The following is a 16,503-nucleotide window of genomic DNA, read 5'->3' on the forward strand; positions in this document are numbered from 1 at the left end:
ACCGGGGGCAGATTTGGCTGCGTGGGGGGGGATGGGACATGGGGACAAGTTTTACACCCCCCCCCCCTTAAAGGCAACAGGGCCTTTTTTTTTGGGGGGGGGGGAACAGTGTCTCCCCCCCTCTTTCTTTGCTATAAGAGCAGTGACACCACCCCCCCCCCCCTCTCCCCCCCCCCCCCCATACCCCTTCCCACGTTCCCCCCCCCCCCCCCCCCAGTCTCAGCCCGTCCTGCAGGTCAGATGGTGACATCCCCCCCCCCGCCAGCAGCCTTGTCCCCTCCCTTGTCCCCTCCGTGTCTGTAGCCCCCCTGGCCCCTGCGTAACCCCCCCCCGACTGTCCCCAGTCTCTTTGTTTAGCACTAATTATTTGTCATGTTGATTATTTAGCATTAAAAAAACAAAAAATTCTATTTTAAACACACTGGCTGCCAGTGGCCAGGAACCACGGCGGGGGGGGGGGGTGTGTGGGGGGGGTGGGGTGTCAATCAGGGACCGGGGGGGGGGGGGTGTCCCCATAACAAGGGAACCCTAAAACCTTGGTCATGGGCAATCACAGGCTGCGTTTGGGGGTGTCCGTGTGCCCCCCCCCCCAGCTCTGCGGGGGGGGGGGGGGGGCGGCTCAGGGGGGGACACAGGGATGGTGGGGAGCACTCAGCCTCTTCCCCCCCCCCCCATTTTGGGGCAGGACCAACACCGTTACGATGGGGTGGGGGGGTGGGGTGGGGGGGCAGCAGCGTGTGTGTCCCCCCCCCGCCCCGGGGCCACGTAAGGAAGACAGGGCACAGCAGGGGTTAAACCACTAAAATTTTAATTGCATTATTACTACAATAAAGGATACCTGAGAGCCTCCTGCAGTGCCCGAAGTGTTCATGGAGCAGAATCACAACCCCCCAAACCCCCCCCCCCCGCCCCCCCCACCCCCGGAGAAGCCCCCCCCTCCCCGCCAAACAGAAGTCGATCTAAAGGCACTGAAGTGCTTGAAAACCGAGAGATTACAAAGCGATTTTTTTTTTGTTTGTTTTGTTTTGTTTCCTTCCTCTAAAACTCGTAGAAACTTTAGGTTCTTCTCTATTATTAAACAGCATTTACACCTTCACAGCCCCACGCGCTACAGTGGGGGGGGTTCAGGGAGGCGAAGGAGTGGGGAGGGGGGGACGCCGGGGAAAGGGGGGGGACCCGGCCCAGGGGCTGTGGGAGCCGCTGGTTGCTTTGATTTTCTTTTTTTCCCCTCCTTTTCTTTTAAAAGCGTTTCCCACCCCACCCCACCCCCCCCCCAGCCCCGGCCTCCGTGTGCCCCTTCAGCTGAATCCACCTGCGGGGGGGGGGGTGTGTGTGTGTCACCCCTACGCTTTAAAAAAAAGAAAAAAAAAAGGAGAGGAAAAAAGAAAAAAAAAAAAAAAGGGGGGGAAAAAACCAAAACCGAACAAAGCCCCCACCCCCCCCCTCAAACCAGCTTTTCCCACCCCAGAAAATAAGAAGGGAAAAAAAAAACACAACAACAACAACCACCAACCCCAAACCGAGAGAGAGAGACCCCAAAATCACAACAGTAGCTGTTTGCCTTTTTTTTTTTTTTTTTTTTTTGTGTGTCACGTTTAGTGTGTGGTACAACGGTACAGAGCGTGGGGGGGGGGAGGGGGGGTTATTCACAGGGACCCAGGAGCCCAAAGTTACTGAAATAATTACTGACACCGACACCCCACCCCAAGCACAGGCGCGAAACGCACAGAACGAGTAGAAAGTTCCTTTTTCCGGCTGGTTTTGTGTTTTGTTTTTGGTTTGTTTTTTTTTTTTCCCCTCCTTCCCCGAAGGTGCTGGGGGTGGGGGGAGGCGAGAGTCCCCCCCCCCGCCCCACTCCCCGTGCCGGGGCTGAGCTCTTGCACACGCGTGTGCACAGGGCCGTGGTTCACGGGGGGAGGGGGGGGCCCGAGGAAGAGGAGCAGCCGGTAAAGCCCGGCCCGAGCAGAGCCCTCGGCCCCCGTTGGGATGGGGGGGGGGTGGCAGTGGGTGACACCGGAGCCCCCCAGGAAAAGCCCCCCCCACCCAGGACTCACCGTCGGCGGCTCAGTCTGTAACGGGATTCGGCGGCTTTTCCTTCTCGCCCGGCACCGATCCTGCTCGGGGAGACACCCCCCCCGTCCTCGATGCAGCTTCATGGGGGGGTGACGATGCCCCCACGGGGGGGGGGAGGGTGACGGTGCCTCCGGCTCCTGCTGATCTCACCCAGAGGCCTTTTCTTGGCTCCTGTTTTTCTGCTGCCAAACAAATCTCTCCTCCTCCTCCTCCTCCCTCCGAGGAAGGCTGCCAGCCGGGGCCCCGTGTCCTGGGCACGAAGCAAGGAGCGGCCGAAGGGTTAGTGCAAGTGGTGGCCGGGGGGGGGAGCGGGGACACCGGGGCTGTGGCGGGGGTGTGTGTGGCGGGGGGGGGCGCATCTCTGCGACGATGGCACCGGCCGCGAGTCGAGTCTCCCCACGGCTCCCGGCAAAATACAAAATAAGCGACATTCAAAAGGGAAAGAAACAAACAAACCAAAAAAAAAAAAAGGGAAAAAAAAAAGGAAAAAAAAAAACAACAAAAAAAAAAAAACCACAAAAGGTGGATTTTGCTGCCGAGACGTCGCGGTCAGCACAGCCGGCTCCGTCCCCTGGTCCCCAGCTCCGCGTGTCCCGGACGGAGCCCCGCGCTGTGAGAGGAGCCGCTGACCCGGGATGGTGACGCGGGATTGCCATCACTGGCCGCGGGGTCGTCCCCGTGGGACGAAGGCCACTGTCCCTCCCCGCAGAGCGGCCGCGGCCGGGGGGGAGGGGGGTCACATCCCCGCGCGAGGACAGAGCGGCCAACAGTGACCAAACCGTCGGGTTGCCCCGAGAGCGGGGCAGCGAGTCCAGACTCTGCCCTTCAGCCCCTGGGCAATAAGGCAGCCCGAATCCTGCCTTCCCCCGGGGGCCACCGGCCGATCCCCACCGTGGAGCCGGGCACAGGGAATCCGGCCGGGTGATGACGCCGGGGCTCTGGTCTCTCTTCTCGGCTCCTTTATCCGAGCCCGCGTCGAAACGCTGCCCAGGAGGAGGATGAGGAGGGAGGAAGGGGGAGCCCAGGCGGACGCCGGCAGCCTCCGTCGCTAAGAGCTCTGTGCTGATGTATGTACAGGTCTCGTCCCCCCTCTGCTGGGGCCCTAGTTTTCGGGGCTGGCGTTCTGCCGGGCGCGGATGAAGGCCATGCCGTGGGTGCGGAAGTGCGTCTTGAGGTTGAGCTGGGTGTCGAAGCAGCGGCCGCAGACCTTGCAGGAGAGTTTCCCGTCGGCCGCCGGCTGGGCCCCTCCTTCCAGGGGGCTGCGGGGCCCCGGCTCCTCCAGCTCCGCCGCCCCCTTCTTCTTCTTGTGGGTGATGAAGCGATGGCGGTTGAGGGAGACCTGGGAGGTGAAGCAGAGCCCGCACTCCCGGCACTGGTGGGAGCTCTCGTCAGTCCGGTGCTGGGGGATGTGCTCCTGGAAGTCGGCGGAGCTGCTGGCGAGGTACCCGCACTTTCGGCAGCGGAAAGGAGCCTTGCGGTCGCCCTTGGGGTTTTTGGAGGGGGGGGTGGTGCTGTCAGGCTCCTCGCTGCACGAGTCGCCCTCGTCCGAGGAAAGCTTCCGCTTCCGACCGGACACCTGCGGGAACGGAGCGGGGAAGATTTAATGGGTGCCCGATCCGAGGAGCAGAACCCAGCCTTCTCGGGGACTTCCCAACGGACTCCTGCAGAGATTTCCTTGGATAAAGGCCCCCAGAGCCGTGTCCCCGGCCAAGGGGCTCCCACCACGGCCTTTGACTCGCCTGAACCCTCACACCAGCCCGGGCCAGCTCCTCGGCCAGCCCTAAGCCAGAGGGGACGCTTTGCCCCTTCTCCCCGCTCACAGCGAGAGGCTGAGCCAAGTCCCGGGAGAGGCAGGAGCCGAGCCAAGCTGTGCCCAGATGGGACCCGCACCCACCAGCGGGCACTGGGCTCCCAGTGGGAGGGAGCTGCTGGTCCCCAACACTGCAGGACGTGTGGAGGCAGGATGATGCCTTCAACCCTGCCCAAAACCTCCGCGAGGCCCCAGCAGCACCCTGAGAGAGTACAGACACCCTCGTACCTGCGCGGTGCCGGTCCCGATGCGGGCGATAACCACCTCCTGGCTCTTGGTCTGGTCAGTCACCTTGATCCCGTGTCGCACCTGGATGTGTTTCTCCAGGATGAGCCGGCTGCTGAAGGTCCGTTTGCCCTCCGTGCAGTACCTGCGGGGCAGGGGGGGCGGTGAAGGGATGCTCCGCAGCGAGGAGCTGAGCCCCAGCCCTGGTTTCCCCGGGAAAGCTTGGTTCCGGCATCCTGACCCCCCCATTCCAACCACAAACATGCTCACCCACGTCCCTCGAGAGGGTATAAAACCCCAGAGACCTCGCCGGTACCTCCTTCCCCTCCTGCTTCCAAGACACTCGTTCAAATCCCCATCACACTTCAACCGACTGTAGCTGTATCCTCCCCACAACAGCCGGACTGAGGGAAACCAACGTCACCCCCTCTCGAAGCAGACCCCTTTTCTCAGCCAAGCCCAGAAGAAGGTGCTGTGGGTACCGGCAGGGATAGACGCGCTTGATCCCTTCGTGATTCACTCGCACGTGTCTCCGCAGGCTGGGAGCGGAGCAGAAGGAACGCTCGCACAGGTGACACGGGAACTTCTTCACCGACTGCAAGGAACAAAGAGGGGTGAGCACTGCACGGGGAGCTGGGGAGCAGGGGGGAGCCAGAGGTGGAACTCGGCGCTGCATCCGATTTGCTCTCCTCCCATCCCACATTTGGATAATAAGTACCTGGACTTTGCCGTGGGGCAGATGGGGCACTTGTGGAACACCTCGCAGTGGGAGGTCTGGATGCGGGACTTGATGGAGTTGACCCCGCCAAAGACCACGTTACCCCACGACAGGTAACGTCCCTGCTCCCCAAAACCTCAACCCCAACCGAGTTCGTACTGGGGAAGGAGTAATGCCCAGCCTGCGGCAGAGCACGCTCCCAGCCCGGCAAGGGGTGTCCTGCCCCCCCAGCTCTGTGCCGCAAACATTCCCTGCCCACATTCCCGGAGCCCCCCCAGCCTTCTCCTCACCTTGCCGTGGTCCTTCTTCATGTGGGAGACGTATTCGTCGCGCTCGGGGAACCAGGAGTGGCAAACGCCGCACGTCCACCCGCTGCCCTTCGACTTGTTGACCGTCTTGCGCTGGAAGCGGCTTCGCTTGGTCTTGCGCAGCTCGGGGGAGCTGGGGGGCTCGTCCTCCTCCGTGGAGGACGACGAATCCTCCGAGATCTTGGACACGGGGGTTTCAACAGGCTCCTGCTTCGGCGTCAGCAGGACAGCCGCCTTCTTCGCCAGGTCTTCCTTGGGCTTCTGGGGCTGATGAGTGTTCTGGACAGCACAGACAAGGCGTTGGTGGCTGTTTGGGGCTGGGATTTCCGCCCCCCCAGCACTGCAGCAGGGGGGAAGGAACGCCTGTCCCCCCAAGATCCCAGCCTGGCCCATCTGCTCAGCCTTTAGGACAGGGGCGAGGGGAAAGGGAACCAGATCTCAGGGCCTTGCTGCCTCAGTGAGGAACTGACAGCCCTCATCCGGCCTCAGAGGCCCCCAGTGAAGGATAATTAGCAAATATCGTTATCAACAGGGTGGGGCCTGGCCGCAGCCTTACCTTGAGGTGCTCCAGCATGGTGCGCTTCTGGGCGAAGAGCAGCGGGCAGTCCGGGCACTTGAAGACGCTGACCCGCTGGTTGAGCAGATGCTGGTCAAAGTGGGAGGAGAGCAGGGGCTTGTGGGTGAAGACCGTGTCGCACATCGCACACTTGTAAATCATTCTGCGGGGGTTAAAAAAAAAACACAAAAAACCACCACTGGTTGTTACCAACCCGGGCTGGGATGGAGAGAAATTGGAAGAATCCCTTTGGCAAGAGGGCAGAGATTGCCCTGGGTGCAGCCTGACCCACGCCAAGTGGGGGGGGGGGGGGAGTGAAAAGGAGACGGATGCAGCTCCTCACGCTGGCGCTGAGCTCTCTGCCCCTGACATCCCACCCCGAGGATGCTCCCAGTTCTCCTGGGGAGACCTGCTGGGACGTCGGCTCGCGGAGGACACTTACTTGGACTGCTGGTTGCTGAAGCCGGGGTGCTGCGTGTAGACGTGCGCGTGGGCGCTGGGGGCCGACTTGAAGGCCATGGGGCAGATGGGGCACTTGTGGAACACCTCGCAGTGGGAGGTCTGGATGTGGGACTTGATGGAGTTGACCCCGCCGAAGACCACGGCGCAGCTGGGACACCTGGGGAGCGGAGGAAAGCGGGAGGACGGGGCAGGGGACAACCAGCACGGGGACGTCAGCCGTGCACGCAGACTGGTGCACACCAAGCGCCAACAGCAACGAGAAACGGGGGCACAAGGGTCCACGCCTGCTCCCTGCCCCACTACGGGGCTCGGGAAGAGCCCCTGCCCCAACAGACACCGGGATCCAAACCAGTTCTGGGCCCTGGGAAGATTCCAGTTTGGAATAACCAGCCCTGCCCATCGCTGGTGGATCCAGGGCTGAGGCAGCTCATCAGAAGGAGCAGGGAGAGACTGGGGGGGTCTGAGGCTGCCGGCCATGACTGAGGTGAAACAGGGGCCAGGGGCTCCCAGGAGGAGGAAAATTCCCCCGGGATAAAAGGGGTGAGAACCAGAGAAGGGGTAAAGTGAGACGTTCACCCTCAGCCCTGCACCCAGCGCCCGTGGGGAGAAGGAACGTGGGTTCCTGCTCCAGCTGCAGAATGGAAACCTGCCATGGACTTGGGGACCCCCCACCTTGGGTCCTGGGTGTCCCCCCGGGTCCCCCTGCCCCAGAAGCCCCTACCTGTACCCGACCCTGCGGGAGAAGTGCAGACAGGCCTCCTTCAGGTGGGCCTCGAAGTTCGCCAGGAGGAAATTCCCCCCGCACTCGGGGCAGACGTGGGGAGGCCGGTTTTTGTGCATCCGCTGGTGGGCGTTGAAGCTGCAGCGGTTGGACATGATCATGGGACACGTCGTACAAACCTGGGGGGGGGAGAAGAGCATCCAGAGGGTCAGCCGGGCACGTACCACCTGTACTAAAGGGCTTTGATGCTACACAGAGGGACCCGGATAACAACCTGCAGCACCCAGAGCAGCCCCAATCCACGTGCCGCCGGGGGGAGAGAAGCAGCGGGACTCTGCAGGGCATGTTTTAGGAGATAATCTGCCCGCGCCAGCCCGCTGGGTAATCACCGAGGGCGTTTCGCACGCAGAGAGGATGCCTTTTCCAGGCTTTTCATCACAGATGGCTCCCAGATGCCGCGTGTGCCAAGGGTTAGCCGGGGACCAGCCGCGCGGCGAGGGGGTTTTACTGGAGGGAGCGGGGGCGTAGTCAAACCAGCTGCCAAAACTGCTTCGAAACTATTTCTAATTCCACGCCAGGGTACGGACATGGGGATGTCGACGGGAGAAGCTGAGAAGGACTTGGGGAAAGGGGCTGGAGCTTCCAACAGGAACTGCCCTGCAGGAACTGCGATCAGCAGAGCGGGGCAAGGAAGGAAAGGAGCAGCCCTGGCCAGAGGCTGTCCCCAGGGTCCCCTTGATGCCAGTCCCAGACTAGGGTCCAAAGCGCTGCCAGGAGACACCCCGGGGTGATTTTGGGAGCGGGACAACAGGAGGGAGTCAGGGATGGGAGAGGGAAAGGCAGCTAAAGACAGCCCGGGAGATGGAGCGGGGACGAGGGGACATCGGGAAGGAAGAGGGGATGAAGGGTGGCAGGTGAGGAAGAGGATTACGGAGGCTTATGGCTTCAGCCATCCCCGACCCTCGCTGTGCTGGGGAAAGCCTCTGGGTCTCTTTTAAAGGAAAAAACATCTGTTTGTAGGCGGTGTTGGTTTAGGGAGGAGTCCGTCTGCCGGGTTTGTCCTTGATGTCCTCCTCTTTGTGCCCTCCTGCCGCAGCCCCAGTGTGGACACCCCGTCTCCCCCGCGTCCCAAACCCTCCATCGACACCAAAGGCTACGAGAAGGGATGGGAGGAAGAAATCCTCCCATTAAAAGAAAGCTCCTGGGGACAATCCATATAAACACGGGAATCTTGGGCTCCTGGTGACCTTCAAACACACCAGGGCCCTAATATCTGCGTTTGAACAGCGGCCTGGCCACAGCAGCAGCTTCAAAGTAAACAGAGTTACCAGGAAACAGCAAATTCCTCCCATGCAAAGGAAGCCGAGGGGCTGAAGGAGGGGGCTGGAGGTCTCGGGACAAAGGGAAAGGTGAGGACGTGCCACGGGGAGGACAGGACCTGTTTTCCCTCTTTGCCTTTTAAAGGTCACCCCTCGGCAGCATTAATCCTGTGTTTGCTGGATGCTGCCCGCCCGAGCACACCGGGGTGTGTTGGCAGCAGCAGGGACCGCACGGGATCCCAGGGCTGAGGGGGAAAATAAACCAACCCCACGCACCCTGGTTTCTCCTGACTCCATTTGTGCTTCACGCCGGGGAAAGAGGAAGCAGCGCCCAGGGCTCTAACATGGCTCCGTCCCACAGCGGGTGCCAGAGGAAGGGCACCGATGCTCGGGGTCCCCCTCTTCCCTCCCGGCTGCACCCCGGGGGCAGCTCTACCACCAGGCGACAACAACAGCCTCCCTTCCCTCCACCCAGTGCCTCGTGGGCACGAGCCAAACCCTGGCTCAGGCGTTTTCCTTCCCACATGTTTTTTTACACGGGGTGTGCAAGGGCAAGGGCTGCCTGGATCCCGCTTGGAATCACAGAATGATATGGGGTTGGAAGGGACCTCTAGAGATCATCTCATCCCACCCTCTGCCAGAGCAGGGTCACCCAGAGCAGGTCCCACAGGAACGTGTCCAGGTGGGGTTTGAATGTCTCCAGAGACGGAGACTCCACCATCTCTCTGGGCAGCCTCTTCCAGGGCTCTGCCACCCTCACAGGAAAGAAGTTCCTCCTCATGTTGAGATGGAACTTCTTATGTCTCAGTTTGTGCCTGTTCCCTCTTGTCCTGTTGCTGGGCACCACTGGAAAAAGACTGGCCCCATCCTCCTGACACCTCCCTTTATATATTTATGAGCATTGATCAGACCCCCCCTCAGTCTTCTCTTCTCCAGACTAAAAAGCCCCAAGTCCCTCAGCCTTTCTCCACCAGAGAGATGTTCTAGTCCCCTCATCATCTCCATAGCCTTTTGCTGTTCCCTTTCCAGCAGTCCCCCATCCTTCTTGAACCGAGTCCTCCCCCGCTGTCCTGCAGCCCCGGGGACTTCCAGTGCCCTCCCCACCTACGTACCGTGCTGCTGGTGGTCCCCGTGGTCACAGCCTGCTGGAAATGGGCGGCCAGCCCGGCTTTGTCTTTGCATTGCTCTTTGCACTCCAGGCACCTGAAGCAGCTGTAGTTGGTCTGCTCCGAGCTGTTGCTCAGGGGCAGGATGGGGAGGTCCTGAGCCCCGTTGGCTGCGGCCAAGGCGTCCTGAGCCACCCCGGTGACTTTGCTGGCGGGGAAGGAAGCCACGGAGACCAGGGGGGTGATGTCCGGTTGTCCGATCATTTGATCCAGAGCGATGGGCCTCATGACCAGATGGGAGCACTGCATCACCAGGCCCTTGTCCTTGTGCTCCCGGGCGTGCAGCAGCAAACTGCACTTGTTGAAGAAGACGAGGCGTTTGGTGCAGTGGTTGCAGGTCACCTCGATGCGCATGCTGCGCCGGTCGTAGTGGCGAGCCAAGCTCTTCTCCAGGGCGAAGGAGTCCCCGCACTCCAGGCAGCGGTAGCCGAAGGGAGGCAGGGTGAGGCTGGCGTCGGCCGGAGGGTTCAGGTTGGGTTTGTACGTTGGCAAGAGGTTCTTACTGTTGAGGATCTTGTTGAAGGCTTCCACCAGGCTGGACTGGCTCCTGGAAATGACCGTGCCCGCGATGGTGGGGGACGGCTTCTGCGGCTGCACCATCACGACGGTAGTGCCGTTGACTTTCTGGTTGGCCGTGGTGGTGATGGTGGTGGTCTGCGTCACGGTGCTGATGTTGGTCCTGGTGTCAGCCTTGGGCAGGGTCTGCGGCACCAGGTTGATGATGTTCTTGGCCACGGCTTTGCCCGTCTTTGCCGGCAGCACCACAGATTTTTGCTGAGCCACGCTGGCGGCGATCAGCATGGCGCTGCTGGCGTTCTGGATGGTGGAGACGGGCAGGACCGTCCCTTTGAGCTTGGTGCCGTTGCCAAGCTGAACACTCACAATTTTTGGCCCCTCGATGGTTTTCAAGGGGCTGGAGAGGTCCATTTTCTCCTTGGACACCTCCAGCGCAATCCCATCCTCTTTGTCTGCCGACGCGGAGAAGCTGGCACCCTCCAGAGAGGTCTCCTGGGAGCTCTGCTCCGCCAGCCCCTTGGTGGAGCCCGGCTCTGAATCTGACGAGACCCTGGTCACTGTCCGGGTGATGCTGCCACAAGACGTTTTGATGGTTTTAATCCTCACTTTCAGGGGTCGCGAGGAATTGGAAGAAGGGGAATCGTTGTTGTTGTCTTCCTCCTCCTCCTCTTCCTCAGCGCTGGACATACTCTGCGGGCTTCCCATCGACTTCTCCAGAATTTCGTGCTCTTCCTTGAGGGCGATGCTGTCCAGCTGCTTTGGAGAAGCGGGGAGGCGGGGGCTCTGCACCATCGGTGAGGAAGGCTTGAAGAAGGGCTCCTGCGGGCTGGGGGGCGAGCGTTTCACTTCAGGAAGGTGGCTGGCACCGCCCTCCAGGTTTGGGTCCGAGCCGGGCCAGGACGCGATGGGAGAATCATCCGTGGAGTAGCGAACGGTGACGGATTTCAGGTGATCCAAGGGACTGTCACCCAAGGCTGCAGCCAAGCCCTTGGGGCTGGCTTCGCGACCCACCTCCTCAGAGTCTGACTCCTCTTTTTTGATGCAGGGGATGGTGGGAGGGGACCCGTTTGCACCCCCCGCCTGGCTCGTTTCGAAGGGCTGGGGGAAAGCCGGGGGCAGGTTCTCGGCGCTCTCCCCCATGGGCTCCTTGCAGTCCAGGGACGGGGTGGGGGACGGGGAGAGGGAGGGCACGGCCAGCGATTTCTCTTTCGCTTTACACTCCCGGGGTCTGTCGATCAGGTTGGCGGCGTTGTCTTCGTTGGGATCGGGGCTAAAATGGGAGAAGATATCCAGGGGTTTGGGGCCTTTTTCCTTCACCCAGCACTCCCCGTTGGAGGATGCCACGGTTTCCACAGACCTGGAGGTGGGGGACCTGGGCATCTCGGTGGCCCCAAAGCCGTTCTGCAGCAAGCGGGGCCCGATGACGTGCCCATCTTTACCGCGCCCGTCCAGGGCATCGAGCTGCTCGGGGCAGACCGTGTTCTTCACGATCACGCTGACAGCGGTGATGTCTGTGTGAGGGAGGACGTGGTCAGGGGGTCCCGGCTCCCCGGGGACTTGCTTGATGTGAGCGTCAGCTTCCTCGTGGCCAGAATGGATGGCCTCGTTTGTGTCGATGTCAGGAATATCGAAAGCTGCCAGAAGGTCATCGAAATCCGGAGTTTTCATGTCACCCATGGTGGAGAATATGGCAGAGTCTGCAACAGAGCAAGGAGAGGAGCGTTAGCACCGGGACCCGGGCCAGCGGACGAGCCACCAGAGCCACGCAGCAGAGACACGGGTGGGAACGTGTTTCTCCTGAGCCCGAAGCACAAAATCCCCGTCCTGCCTTCCCTCTGAACCCCAGCCTCGCGCCCCTCAGGCAAACCACGACGTTTCGCGGCCTTTTCCACTTCGTTTGTTCGCGTATCATCTTTTGATCTCCAGCCAGGACAGAAGAACGTTCAGAAAGATCCCAGCGCCCTGGGAGCGAGGTGGCAGCCCACGGGACGCAGCCTGGCAGGGACAGCGCTGCCCCGAGGCCGGAGCAATCCCCCAGGGATGTAGGAGCCGAGGAAGGGCACCAGGATGGGTGGGTCGCAATGAATCACCAGCCGGACATGGGTCAGGACGAGGGAGCCTGATACGACGCAGGAACCGTCCTTCCCCCACCTCCAATGGCAGCAAGGCCACCCCAAGGCCAGCCCCACGAGGACACGGCTCACGGGGAAGGCTTCCAGATGGAAATAAGACTCAGGTAAGAGACCTCGAGCACGTGGACCGTGTAGCAAGGGATGAAGAGACACGGGAGGCTGAGGGGAGACATGGCAACAGGTTTCAAAACATGGCTGCGGCGGAGACAAAGGGAATAATGTTCCTCCTGTCGCTGCAGGCTGGGTAAGAAATCCCAGGATTAAGCTGCAGGCAGGGGATGTGGCTCAGACGGCAGGAAAGACTCTGATTTATAAGGATCCCGCCGGGCAGGAGGACGGGGGACACTCCACGTGCTGGAGAGCAGCTGCACGCGTGTCTGTCCGGGGGGAGCAGATCCCCTGTGAGGGGATGGGGGGGTCTCGAGTTTTCTGCTCTGTGGCAGGTGGTTATTCCTAATGTCAGCAAAAGCCAAAAAGAAAGAAGAGAAACCTTTCTCTCAGGGGCTGTGAGAAGCTCAGCCCGCGTGGCCGGCAGCCAGGGGCCAACAGCTCCATAGCCCAGTGCTGGAAGCCCTCAGCCTTGCCACAATTTACGCCAGAAACAAGTCAGGGCTCTGAAATCTGCCAAACCACCGACAGGAAGAAAACCCGCAGCGTTTGTCTCAACAGATCGGCCCGAGCATCCTCCCGGCAGTGGCACATCGCAGGCACCTTCATCTGTCGCGTCTTCGGGTCGCAGCACCCATCTCCTACCGGTTGCTGTGGAAGGGAACGGTCCAGAGTCCCTGCAAACGCGCGCTGCGATGGATATTCTTTTAATATAGATTTAATAATCTCCTCGAGTCTTGTCCACTTATTTGTGAGGAGAGGGAGGGATGGAGGGAGGGATGGAGGGAGGGATGGAGGGAGGGATGGAGGGAGGGATGGAGGGAGGGATGGAGGGAGGGATGGAGGGAGGGATGGAGGGAGGGATGGAGGGAGGGATGGAGGGAGGGATGGAGGGAGGGATGGAGGGAGGGATTCTTGGTGCTGGCCAAGGAGGCAGCAGTGCTAACAAAGCTGGTTCCTGTCTCTCCCATTGATCAGGGATGAACACAGACTGGCTCTCCCCTTGCCCGGGTGTCCCTGGGGGCGAGCAGCAGCGATCACAGCTTCACTGGTATCTGGAGCAAAAACCACCTACTACCTCATGCAGCTGGAATTCTCTTGACCAGCCTTCGCCCTCTCCAACCCGAGTACCTGGTGACAAAGCAGCATCGGAGGCCAAACGGAGCCCAGAAACAGCCCTGCACCGCTCTCACGTGTGGTTTGGGCTTTTTTCTGTGCCTGGCAAACCCCCTTGTATGCCCAATTCAGCTATTCTCAGGCTCAGCAGGGCTGCAAAGGCCCTGGTGGCTTTCCCGACAGACAGCTTAGCGAGGAGGCTTAGTCGAGCTTTATTTTTAACTCTCGCCGTAGGTCACCCCAAGGGGATCTCCGGCGGGTGCAGCGCAGGGTCTGTGGGCCACCAAGGAATCCGCTGCTCCAGGACGACGTTGACATTTTAAATAAAAGTGGGCGATTTTCTACCAGCGTCGCTTCTGCCGGGGCCAGGCAGCCCCGTTCCCCGACCCAGGGATCCCGTCACAGCCCAGGGCAAGCGCTCCCTGGCTCTTAAATCTCCACTAAAGCTGAAGGGGAAGAGGGGAGAGAACAGGCAGCTCCATGGGGCAGGAGTAATATTTCTAGCCTGCAAGAGCACAAAGGATTCGACGCTGGAACAAGCCACTGGGAGACAAGGAAAAGGGCGATCTCGGAGGAAGGCATCCACGCCACGATATGGCAAACCACCGAGGCAAAAAGCAGAGCCAGGGATGTTCCCGTGAGAGCAGAGCAGTCACCCCTGGATCACCGAGGATGCTCGGCCCAAACCTCGCCAGCCAGGGCGGGGGGGCTCTGTTAGCGACGGCAAAACCATCTTTGTGAGGCTAAATACACAGGAATGAGGTCTCAGAGAGCACAAGTGGGATTGTGCTCCTCTATCTCTCCATAAACATGTGGGGTTTTTAACCAAATATCCTGTTCCTCTTTGGCATGAGTCAAAACGCACCTGGGTTTAGGGGGACAGAGCCTGTCCCTACAGGAGGGCTGATAGCCAATTTCTCTTTCTGGGATCTCATTTTCTCAAAGCAGTTTTCCCCACGCGCTCCTCCAGGCAAGGCAGGGCTTCAGCCTTCAGCAGAGGGAAGGCGTCGGGGAGAGGAGCAGAAGGAGAAGCACCAGGCTTTAAAGCACTGCGGCGGGGGGAGACACCGAACGCCACGCTCCTCTTCCAGCGCTGCCATCTGGTTCTTGGGCACAGGATCTCTGCGTGAGAACGGCGTGACACGAGGACGTTTGTTTTTCAAATGACTTTTCTAATCACCGTTTAGCAGGATACAAATATTTACAGTAAAGCGGAGAGGAGCAGGTTGCTGGAAACGATGCCCAAGAAGAAAAGAGGAGACGTGAGGGAAATTCTCCTCGATCCAGCGCGAAGGGAAACGCTGCCAGCTCTGACCTGGCAGGGTTCGGGTCAGCAGCCTCAGCGGTGCCTCAAGGGACGATGATGGATCCGTCTTCAGGCTCGATAGCGCTTTTCCCCGTGCCAGGGGATGGCTCAGAAGCCACACAGAGGAGCCAGCCTTGCTGCACCCTCCTGCAAGGCATAAATCCCCCACTGTGCCTCCCCGAGCAAAACCAGATGGGGCTGAAAACACAAAGCTGCCCAGAAGAGCTTCTCTGCTGGACGGGACACACGCCGGTGGGAGGGTGGACCTCCACGGGGATGCAGAGCCTGGAGACGCTGGCAGAGGCAGGACCGTGACCGCCAGCCCGGCTCAGGCACAAAGAGGTGGCTCCCGTCTCCGAAGCGCTGGTTTGCGTCACCACCGGCCCCTCTCGCCGTGGGCGAAGGGGAACGGAGCGCTCTCGTGTGCCACAAAGGAGCAGCCCAGGGCCCGGCCTGGCTCAGTGCTTCTGCCTCTGCCCTAAACCCCCAGTTCGTGTTTATCAGTCTCCCCGATGGGGAGAGGAAAGAAGGAACCCACAGCACCCGATTTCTCCGGGCTCACACATGGCTTTTAAACATATCCCACCGATCTTCAACTGTTTCCTTCGATTCCTTCCTTCCCAGCCCCTCAGTAAAAAGTTTTGTGCCTTTGTTGCCTTTAAACACCCTGCCTCTGCCTTGGCCAGCCGTGCCCTCCTTTTAGCATCCCTGCTTTTAAAAGCAAAACTGATTACGGATCCTCTGCCTCTTTTTTTCAAAGCTCCCAGCTTTCAGGCAGGAATGAAGTCACGTACGAACCGTCCATCGCTTCCACGCTCTCAGAGATGCTCCTCAGCTGGTGGCTCCCCACCAAAGGAGGCTCCTCCCTGCAGCTGCCCAGGCACAGGGCTGACGACACCAGGATTTCTCCTTGTTTGGTGTTAACAGGAAGGTCTCCGCCCCAGAAGGGTTTTGTTTTGGTTTTTTTTTTTTGTTCTTAGAAATCCTAAAATCCTAATCTTAGAAGTCCTGAGATCCCCCAATTCAGCCCCTTCTGTTGGAAGGGGAATCATGGTCTTGAGGCAGTAACTCTTATCAGAAGGAGAGAGCAGGGTCGGAAGAGCCCAGCTCCACCTCAAGCTCCACCAGGCTGACACGGGGAGTTATTTTGGTAGCTCAAAACACAACTATTTTCTTAGGCAAAAGAACTATTTTTCTTAGGTGAAACAAAGCCAAGGAGGGGGGAAGGGAAAGGTATTTTTAACCTTACTGGCTCAGCGCTGGTAACTGTCTTGCCTCCCAGGAAAGTAAGAGTTTACAACAAGCACCAGCTTCACCTGGAAAGAGCTCTCTGATGGGGGCCACCGTGCACTAGCCCCCACTAGCGTGGTGGCCACCGGTCCCCTGGCTCCACAGCTTGGGAAACCATGGCACAGGGGAAAGGAGGAGTCAGATCTTTTCCATTTGTGGAAAAGATCCCCAAATCCTTTCCGGATTTGACAGGGAAGAGCTGCGGACAAGAAGGTTGCCAAACTTGTTTGCCAGCCAGCCCTGAGCATCGCAGCCTCATCTCTAAATTAGAGGCCAGGAGACTCCCCGTGTGAAAGCCCCTGCTCCGAGACCCTGCCTAGTACCAAAACCACAGCAAAGCACACGGGGCACAGTATCACCCCGACAAACACCCCACGGAGATGGTTGCCCTGATGGAACACACGAGGCAGGGCCGTGCACCGCTGGCCACCCTGCTGGGAAATGGCACATGGGGATCGAGCCACGGGTCTCTTGGGAGCGGGACACAACCCAGGACCAGCCAGGAGGCTGAGCTGGGTAACCCAAATCCCTGGTCCAACATAAGGAAGCTGCCACAGGCTGCCGAGTCCAAAAACACACAGTTACTATGTCCCCTTTCCACCCCAACCATGCTGCCGACCCAGCCACCCCGTGCCTGCGAGCCACAGCCTTTCAGTAGGTGACTTCTGAGGTCAGGA

At 60.0% G+C, this 16,503-nt stretch overlaps 1 protein-coding gene across 1 annotated transcript; it reads right to left on the reverse strand.

Annotated features, from left to right (window-relative positions):
* Positions 1 to 3,175: 3,175 nt before the first annotated feature.
* ZNF687 (zinc finger protein 687) lies at positions 3,176 to 11,551 on the reverse strand. Its single transcript, XM_074164524.1, has 8 exons — positions 9,305 to 11,551; positions 6,874 to 7,052; positions 6,133 to 6,309; positions 5,691 to 5,853; positions 5,117 to 5,413; positions 4,591 to 4,703; positions 4,112 to 4,253; positions 3,176 to 3,649 (listed from the first exon to the last, which is right to left on the reverse strand). The coding sequence occupies exons 1-8, from the start codon at positions 11,549 to 11,551 to the stop codon at positions 3,176 to 3,178; spliced, it is 3,792 nt and encodes a 1,263-aa protein (XP_074020625.1).
* Positions 11,552 to 16,503: the final 4,952 nt, after the last annotated feature.

This window comes from Numenius arquata, chromosome 27 (genome assembly GCF_964106895.1).
Source record: "Numenius arquata chromosome 27, bNumArq3.hap1.1, whole genome shotgun sequence".
NCBI classification, from domain to species: domain Eukaryota; kingdom Metazoa; phylum Chordata; class Aves; order Charadriiformes; family Scolopacidae; genus Numenius; species Numenius arquata.